The sequence below is a fragment of the Puntigrus tetrazona genome, chromosome 19 (assembly GCF_018831695.1).
Source record: "Puntigrus tetrazona isolate hp1 chromosome 19, ASM1883169v1, whole genome shotgun sequence".
Taxonomy (NCBI): domain Eukaryota; kingdom Metazoa; phylum Chordata; class Actinopteri; order Cypriniformes; family Cyprinidae; genus Puntigrus; species Puntigrus tetrazona.
In genome coordinates this window covers 17,578,107-17,588,045 of record NC_056717.1, presented here as the reverse complement: position 1 = coordinate 17,588,045, position 9,939 = coordinate 17,578,107, and the positions used below count along the sequence as shown (strand labels likewise).

General features: G+C 37.5%; 1 protein-coding gene across 1 annotated transcript; it reads right to left on the bottom strand.

Annotated features, from left to right (window-relative positions):
* Nucleotides 1-743: 743 nt before the first annotated feature.
* Nucleotides 744-5,308, bottom strand: ing4 (inhibitor of growth family, member 4). Its single transcript, XM_043218388.1, has 8 exons — nt 5,228-5,308; nt 4,710-4,781; nt 4,422-4,588; nt 3,891-4,005; nt 3,474-3,588; nt 2,609-2,753; nt 2,328-2,389; nt 744-2,159 (listed from the first exon to the last, which is right to left on the bottom strand). Exons 1-8 carry the CDS (start codon nt 5,262-5,264, stop codon nt 2,120-2,122), a joined length of 753 nt encoding a protein of 250 aa, XP_043074323.1. The 5' UTR covers nt 5,265-5,308; the 3' UTR covers nt 744-2,119.
* Nucleotides 5,309-9,939: the final 4,631 nt, after the last annotated feature.

Genomic DNA, 9,939 nt, shown 5'->3' with positions numbered 1-9,939 from the left:
AAAAAAAAAAAAAATGTCCCTCCAAGCCTTTCTATGGGTATAAGCGGGGGTTTGCTGTATACACTTTGGAAGATGTGAAATAAAGCACGCTCATCCATAATAAAACGTCTAATTTTCATGTTTGGGTGAACTAAACCCACTGTGCAATTATTTATTGAGCCTATGCCATTTTATACACTTTAAATTAGTTAATTTTTTTTAATTATTTTTTTTAGTCAGAAAAATACTACTTTTATTCCACATTTTTTATTGTATTAAATCGATTAAACTATTTATAATGTTGCAAAAGATTTCTATTTAAAATAGTTGTTTTGAATAATTCTGTAAGACCCTAAATAACATCTTTTAGACACAATTGTTTTCAACAGATAATAACGTTTCTTGAACATCATAGATGAATGGCTGCTGAAATTTCAGCTTTAATTTCACATGACATAATAAAATAGAAAAATTATTTTAAAGAATAATATTTTAATGCATGTTTTGCTCAAACATGCAGACTTGGTGAGCAGAAGAGACTACAATATACAAGTATATCTATATCTATATCTATTTTAATGTTAAATACAAATATATAGTTTTTCTTACAGCTTTTCAGCTCATTAAATGAATTCTATATAATATGAACACTTCTGTTTTATTATTTCTAATTCTCAGGTGACTTTTACACTATGTTTAAAGTGTCTTTGCTGACAACAGCATTCAATAAATACCAGAATGAAATAACGACCAACAGACACAACGACGCTTTCAGAATCAGGCATTGTTCGTTCAGCATGGAAGACACCAGACCCAATATCTGACATTAGTACAGTACTCTAGAATATCAAATCACAAAGCAACATGACAAAGGCAAAAAACACGCGACACAAACCCTTCATCGTACACTAGACAACAGAATCATTTAGAACCGGCAACAAGCACTGTGTAGCACCAGGTTTTGCATTGTCTGACATAACTGTAATTCTTTTATTAAAACAACCAAACCTTAAATACAAACTGATATCAGCACATTTGATTTCCTACATCTCGCGAAAAGCATCATACTGCTTTAACAACGTCAACACAACGACCGAGAACCATTGTAAGCTGCGCAATTCACGCATTTAACCAAACCGCACACATCGTTATTTTTAATATATTCATAAGCACCAAAATCCAGTCGCAAAGAACCCCGTCGCTGAACTCCCAGCAATCCTAGAGTCTAGAGTTAATTCATATCGTTACAAAAAAAAAAGAAAACACCAAATGCGTTTAATGAGCAGGTGTCAGAGCGATTCGACCGAATGACGTTACATGCTGAGTTAATGCTTTTAAACAGTCTGGAATACCGTCCAGGTAGTGTGTGACCACAAGCACCAAAAAAAAATGTGTCTGCATTGAAATCTACAGTTGTGGAATGAACCTGAAGTGAAGAGGTGGTCTTCAAGTGAGTAAGACAACAAAGAGAAGAGAGAGAGAGAGAGAGAGAGAGAGAGAGAGAGAGAGGGAAAGTAGGCTGAGTAGGTGTAAAAATCAAGTTAAATAATTCCATTGAGCAGCTATTTTCCTGTAATTGCTGGTTTGTCAAATAAACATGCCCTTTTAAACTTGCCCTTTTATGAAAACTGCAATGAGAAAATAAGTTAAATAAACGATCAGCTTCAGTCTGATCTTTGTCTGTAAAAAAGGCAAAAACTGAGACTAGTAGGAAATGATCCCATCTAAGGATACACTGAGAAATGATCCGGTCTGAGACCACCTGGAATCTCCTGATGTGACCCCTGACTGCTGAGTTCACGTGTTTAAAATGAGCTGTAAAAAATACAATCCAAATAATCAAACCGAAAATAGGCAAAATATAAAAATAAACCAAAAAAAATAAAAATAAGAAACACTCCATAACAAAAAGTCATCTTCATTACCGAGCACATAAATTACTACACCTCCTTCATCTTCACCCGTCATCCCTTCTTACTGTCTGGCTGAGAGAGGGACGTGAAGACGGAAAAGAGGATGACAAGCACCAGATTAAGCAGAGAGTGGATCTATATTAGTGTCTATGGAGGGCCTTAAAAACACTTTCAACCCTTGTGTCTGCCTCTACCTCCCTCTCTGTCAATTCTCCTGATTTACATGTTCATTTTTTCTTCCGCTCCTGCGAACATCTTGGGCAGTACCTGATGTAGAAGAAAAACCAAGCAAATGTTGAAATATACATGTATATTCAAGTTCACCGTTGCTATATTTAGTAAGTAAAAAATCTGTTTCAATACTGATGCCCGAGTGCATTGACTTGCATCAGTTTCAAGAGAAAAAAAAAAAAAAATCATCACATGAATACTAACCATTTCCCTCTGGGTTTGGTGGTCAGACCCACACAAGCAAAGTGGAACCACTCGATAGAACACTAAAGAAAGAGAAACACAACTTTACCACATGCACAGGTCTGAATATAAATGTACAGGAATCTGCTGTAATATAATGCTGCAGTACGGGGATGTAGTTTACAGCCTATGACTACATATTTAATCACCGTTTTTCTTTGTAAGAGAGAAACATGTAATGAAATTATAAAATAAATATCCATCTATACTTCATATAGCTTTAGACGACACAGGAGACTCACGTCTGTATTGTCACAGCCGATCATCTCCCCATATGAAACCTGGTGGCAGAGACAATAAGTGGGCTCGTTGGGGTCCACTGGCATGTCCAGCACATCCGAGGGGTGCACGTTCCCAAAGTTCACGGCTGGGGCTGAAAACTCAGAGCTGGAAGACAGTTTTATTAAAATTAGATTCGATTTTGGAATGCATTTATTTTATTTTGGTGCATTTTGCTGCTTGTATTGACTGAAACGGTTAGAAAGGTGAAAAGAAATAAATGATGTGGCGTGGACTTTTTGGGTAAACAGCAAACCATTTGTTTTTTTTTCTAAAAATTAAAAATGCATTTCAAAACAACTTCATAAATATTTATGTACATGGTCAGAGGCTCCAGTAAGATAATTAAAAAAAAATCTAGAAATTATGCTCACTAAGGCAAAAAGTAATATTGAAAATTGAACAGTTAAAATTATTTAATTATATTATTTTTACAATTTATTACTACTTTGTATTTTAATTTTATAAGTGATTTATTCCTTGACTTTCAACATCATTACCCGAATATGATTTGCTGCTTAAGAATCTTTTATTATTACCAATGCTTTTTGCATTTATCTGAATTGTTTGTGAAACAGAAATCTTCTGAAACATTTTCACTGGCACTACTGATTAACCTAACGCATTCTTAATTAATAAAGAGATTAATTTCTTTACAAATCCAAACTTTTGAACAGTAGTTTATACGTACGAACAGTCTAAAACTGAAACGTTTAATTTCAAAGATGAAATAGATTTCACTGCAATTCTGGTGCCACAAGTGGTTCAAAACTTACAAAGTTTATGAATAAAAAGATCATTCTAATAGAAAGCATGTGTGAGTCTCACCTTTGTGTGAGTTTGACCTTCTTCTGACTACTCTTTGAGCTGCAGTCATCATCAGAGTTCTTCACCTTTGACCTAGTGCGAGTCACTTCCTTCTTCTTGGGTCCTCGATGGTCACCTTCAAACAGCAACCATCGGGGACTTTGTTGAGATACAGGTCATGTACAAACTGTTGAATTCACTTGTCAGCTCACCTTTTACTCAATTGAGTTCTACACACACACACAACTCACTAAAATACAAGAGCGACTACCGCATTTAGAAATTCTATGCAGCGTGTACAGAACTAAACTAAACATACATGTAACGATCATTTAAATGAGGTTGTCACTCCTGAAACTTACAGTGCGTGTACTCCGTCATAGCGATCCGCATAATGTACATCTACCAAAAGATAAGAAGTTATCATAAGCAGCTCACTCTTGTTGCCCTTGCTGGAGGTAGAGTCATAATCGGTGCTCTCTATCTGTTTCTCCTTGAGGTCAGCTTCAAAGCGAGCCAGGTCTGTATCCAACCTTCGGATATGCTTGTCCACCTAAATGCATAAAATAAATGAAAGTGTGATCTGATGCCCAGTTATAAAGCAACTAAATGTACATAATATATACTACTGTTCAAACATTTGATCCATCTAAAATAATTATAACGTGCTGATTTAGCGATCATTTATTATTATCACTGTTTCTAACAGTTGTGCTGCTTAATACTTTTTTATTCTTTGATCTAAGTTCAAAAGAAAATTGTTAAAATGATTGTTTTGTAACACTATAAATGTCTTCACTTCCATTTTTAGAAATGTTATGCATCCTTGGTGAATAATTGCTTAAAAAACCGTAATAACGCCACACTTTTAAATAGTAATATGTGTTTACATTAAAATGTAACATATAATCACATTGGCAGTAGTTATAAAATCTAATTTCTAAGGAGTGAATGAAAGTTTACACTAACCATCTCGTAGGTTTGCATCGCAAGCTGGACCTTGTCATCTCCAAACTCTTTACACTTTCCATAAGACTGCTGGATCTGTCTTAACAGTGAGAGCTTCTGTTCGGAAGACAATGTCCGAGCGTTGGCTGTGTATTCACGAGCCAGAGAATCAATCTGCCCTTTCAGATCTAGACAGAAAGAAATGTAAACAAGCAATCGATTGCTATTTCAAGCGAACAGACAGTACATATAAACATGTAAAATGTCATTATTCTATATTAATGCATTAAGTCGGGGCTTTAGACCCACCCTCTGTCCTCTGGTCCAGATCTCGCATCAGCTGGAAGTTCCTCTGCAGTTCAAAGGGCAGATTCTCTATGCCTAAAGGGATAAAGCGACATATAAATCGTCTACTCTATCGTCAAACAGACTTATAACGCTGTGCGCATCGAAAAACCACCACTACAGTAAACGATCTTCATCTGTACGAGCGCAAGCCGTTCAATTGTGCTGAGACACAGCATTTAATGCATGTCATTGCGCTTTAACATTGTCAGGTTTCTATTTACAATATTTCATTATCTCAATAGCAGTAACATGGTATTATATTATGACACGTTTATCGGTGCCGCACCCACCAAACAAAATCGCTACCATTAAAACACTGTTTATATTTACAGTTAGCCCGCTAGCTTCAGAGCCCAATGGTCCGACGTACTGGCGTTTTCATTAGCGCTGTTTTGTGTCGTTACGCGATCGTTTAATTGTAAATTGTGCGTGTAGGTGAAACGTGCAGACAATAACAATAGCAAAGACAATAGACTTACTGTCCAAATAGTGCTCTAGATACATTCCAGCCGCCATTTTGACAAACACAAACAAAGATTCTTCCGGTTTCACCGGAAATCCTGGGCTGGGGGCTACGAAGGGAGGGTCGTGAGTGAGGGCTGTCTGTTGACCTCTTTCATGTCCTTTATCTACTTTCAAAGTGTGTTGAAACAGAATGACAAAGCTCGTCTTTGAATGTTCAGAGATATGATAGGATTTTATTATTATTTTAGTGCATTTGAAGAATGGCTATGCTGAACGTTTGTAAAATTTCATAGTAACTGCATATTTTCCACATACTAAACTATGTTTTAAAATAATAAGAAAAAACAATAAGCATTATACAGTTCATACAGGACACTAAACAACCCTTTAAGACTATAGTGTACATCAAAAGTGTCACAATTTTTCTTTAATGTCACATAGGACATTAATGCATTCTTCTTTATCCCACATTTTTCAAAACTTAGCGTTGTTTAGGAACTTCCCAGCAGCATCTGAATCATAGCTATTTACCCTCCTCCATCCCTAACTCCTCTCAGTCAGGATTTGGCCTTTAGATTGCCCTTCAAGTCAGACTTCTAAAATGTTACATTACATTATTTAACTTTTTATTGCTGCACGGATGCGCAGGGAGTTCTTGCCCAGAACAGAACTACACTGCCAGTCCAAACTGTACCCTAACTGAAGCCTCCACTGGTTTTTATCACGCATCTCCCAGCATGTATTCAGTGCTGTTCACCAGAAGAGGGCAATAGTCAATAGATTTTGAACTGTTTTCCAAGAGAACCTGGAGATTGAGCTCCAGGGAGTGTTGGTCAGTAGCTAGTCTCTCTCCCAGTACAGTCAGTCATTATCCCAATAACAGAAGTGGAGCTGACAGCCAGACCATAACACAGCAGTTAAGATTTGTGTTGTGCAGTGTGGAGAGGATACTCAATCTCATTTAAGCGAGAGCTGGCACAATATGTCACCCCACAGGACTGCCAAAAGAACATAATTACTGCTGCTTTCCCAATCGAGATGCATGTCTAAACAGGCTTCCTCCTTATTTTAAAATCGCTCACATATGTATTCAGGACTGCGTAGCCTGTGAATCAGCTGTGCTGCTGAATCTGTTTTCTGAAATAGCTGTAGATGCACATAATTAAGATCTGGCGAGATGATCGCTTGCAAAGTACAATTTAAGATGTTATTTGCATGCTGATTTCTTTTTGTGAAGTACTTTCTGTTTTTAAAAGCACTTTTTTTCAAACTAAACAGGCACAGAATAAATGCGGGTTTAGATAAAGCAGCTCTCAGAGTCTCCTCTAGCTGTGACTGGTATAATTTTGCCTCACTAACACCCACGTATCGTATGAAGTATTAAGAGAGCACTCTCTCTGTTTAGGGAGTGTTGTCAGTGGTCTCCCTCAAGGAGAAATTACTGTGGCAATGCTAATAAGCATTTATGCTCCCTTGAGCAAATTAAAAAGGGAGAAGACAAGCACTCTTTCCTAGACAGAGTAGTAATCGCAAAGCCCACGGCGCTCATTAAGGGTAGCACTGCCATCATATTATTTGAGTGACTTGATTTCCACCGTTATTACTGCTTAAATCTATCAGGGGACGTAAAATATTGTTTACGAGAAATACTTTGAAATTATGAATGTTTTTTTCTCTCGAGTTGGCAAAAGAAAATCACAGAGCTGAATTGTAAAATAAGCTGGTAGCCTATATATTTGTGTATAAAATACAATTCAAACCACCTAAACACATAAAAAATAAATTTACGATTTTTCGAAGTAACCAATAAAACAGATTATTGGAGTGTATTTAATAAGAAAATAGGTTATTATTTCAGTTTTCCTTTAATTATTTATAAAATAATATCTATTCTGTTCATTTCTATTCTATTCTACTGAAATCTGTATGTTGGCTGAGGAAAAAAATGCATATGTAAACATTCTATTCTATATATATGTGTGTCCTATTCTATTCTTTTGTATTTCACAGTTCCCAATCTCCCCCATTTTCCTATTCTCATTTCATCTTATTTCTACAAAATAAGGGCAGAAAATTAAAAAGATTCTTTCACCTAAATGACTTTTAGATAGACGGGAAGCAAATTACATTAAACTCTCAGGTGTTCAGGCAAGTTACGGGTCACATGTAGATGGCTGTACATGCATGACGGAGGTTATATATGTGCTCAGAAGATCAACGGTAGACAGGAACTGACCATTTCAAGTAAACTATAAAGCCCCTGCACAAGTACAAAGCGACAGGGCTGTGAGCTCTGGGTGATTCACGTTCTCAGAGGGCCAAAGAAATGTTCAGAGTGAATAAAACCCTGCTGAATTACTTTGGTCTAACATGGAGTTATTGATCGTGGCCAAGGGCAGTATAGAGCAGGGCCGGAGCCTGGCTCTCTGTCTGAATTAGAGCTCTGTCTGCACAGCGCAGGTCTGATGTACTCACACTGTGCAAATGTAGAGGGAAGAAATCGGATTTGCAGCGGCTGTACTGCAGTTTGCTATGGGGATAGTTAAGAGCATTTTTCCCCATCATCATGCCTTGTACGGCACATTGGGAGGTCAGTACATGTTCAGTGCTATTTATAGTTATGCAATTAGCGTGACAGTATGTGGTAAGTTGTACCAGCATGTATTATAGCCTTAAAAGCATGCAACAACAATGTTAAGTTAAACAACAGCATGTAACCTGCAAATGATAGATGCTGGCATGCCGCATATACAGTTATCCTAAAACGATGTGTTATTATGTGCACAGACGGACAGACACAAATCAAAATATGCAAGGGAGACATAGGAAGTCCCAGCCTCAAAGTGAATTTGATGTCAGTGGCTGCTTTGAAAATGAGAGATAGGGTGGAGAAAGGGAGGGAGATGGAGAAAGAGAGAGTGAGAAAAGGATGACTCACCCTTTGAGAGAGCCTCCTGTAACTTCAGGCAAGCTGTTGGGTGCATAAATAAATGATGATATGGTGTCCCAATGTTGGTTTTGTGATGTCAAGATGAGCCTTTTCCCTCCCTCTTCCTCTCTATTTATCTCCCTCAGTGTCAGGTATACGCCTCCTTTTTTAAGTTGGAGAAAGTTGAGACATTGATTTGTGTAGAGTCATTTGTGTAGTGTGAAGCGTCAACACTTTGGGTGTCTGAATCTCTGAAGCTGTTGATATGATGATTTGCTTTCAGTGGTGTTTTGACCGTGTCTGTATATTAAGCCGAACTGTGTTAACACGACTTGTCAATCAATCAATCAATCAATCACTTTATTTATGTAGCGCTTTTAACAATACAGATTGTATCAAACCACTGAACAGTATCAGATAGGATAAACAAGAAAAATTATTTTAGTTGAGAAGTAAAAGCATTTTATTAACAAGAAAAATATATAGGGGGAGAGGGGTAGGATTATCCATATACCTACATTTTTTGCGTACATTAATTTTTCTTATATGTAGAACATTTATATGAAATGCAAACCCTTTGTAACAATGTCAATATCTCTCTGGAAAAAAAATGTTTTTTAATTTATTAAAAAATTTTTTTTCAAATGTTTGTATTCATTTAGCATATTTCTTAAATTTCCAAATGACTAAATGTAAATAATAGGCCATATAGGAAAAAAAAAAAAAAATCATGCAGTTTGGGAGGCAACAAAGCTCACCTCATTTGTGTATGTGTGCTATAAAATGCAAGTTCTGCAAAGGCACCCAATTTAAATCTAAAAGTTTATTTTAGAAAAGAAAATGTATTGTACATTTGATGGGAAACAATATAACACAGAGTGAAAAGTGTTAAATGAAATGCTTGGAGAATCATACATATCGAAAGCGGAAAAGCAGTCAACCCCCGGCATCTGTTTGGACAGCTCCCTTGTAATATTACCACACGCATACATACTTCATCCTTTTTTCCCTCCTCCCATCCCTGTCATCCCTTCTTTCCTCTCCTCATCGCTCTTGCTCTTTCTCTCTCTCTTCCTCCTGAATACTAATTCAGCCTCATGGTCCTTAATACGATTCAAAGCACACCTCCTGGGTTAGCCCTCTCCATTTCTCTTCAAAGGTTCTTCTTCTGGCAGCGCTGGCTGAAAGCTGTGACAGAACGTGTTTCAAAAAAGGAGAAGGGAGAAACCTTGCCTGCTTGAGGCAGGGAGAGTGCGCATGTACGGTCTGGACAGTGTGTGGGTATATTCAAGGTTACGGCTCTCCACAGACACACTGGACATGACAAGCAAACATGATGAGCTGGTTTTATATAGATGTGCTAAACTCTTCGATTTGAGCTGAAGGGGTGAGAAAGCAAGTAGAGAGGGAGTCTGTGAGATCAGGAGGGATAAGCAGATGTTTGTGCATGCTTTGGAGAGTGCAAGCGCAACAGGAAAATAAGAGCAAGGGAGGGGCGGCAGAGTTGGGTGCGGAGACAGATGCACCGCATTGTCAAGCGATAATGGAGAGAACCAAAGAAAAGAGATGCCCCGTATCCGATTGCGCAAGATATCGATCCGGGAACTCCAGGGATTTGCGTGGAACTTCTGATTGACGCTCTTTTCTCTTCTCGTCATTGACATTTCTCAATGTCATTGTCAGCTGTTTGATACTACAACCAGTAGTATCGATTACAAAGGGATTTATGGGGAACAAGAGTGGCCGGTATCACGCCGTTCTCTCCCCGTTTCACAGACACACTGACTTAGTGACTGA

Coding starts and splice junctions, on each gene's coding strand:
- ing4 (XM_043218388.1), bottom strand. CDS start 5,264: ATGGCGGCTGGAATGTATCTAGAGCACTATTTGGACA. Junction 4,006..4,421: donor CGATGCAAACCTACGAGATG/GTTAGTGTAAAC, acceptor TTATGCATTTAG/GTGGACAAGCATATCCGAAG. Junction 2,160..2,327: donor ACCAAACCCAGAGGGAAATG/GTTAGTATTCAT, acceptor CTTCTACATCAG/GTACTGCCCAAGATGTTCGC.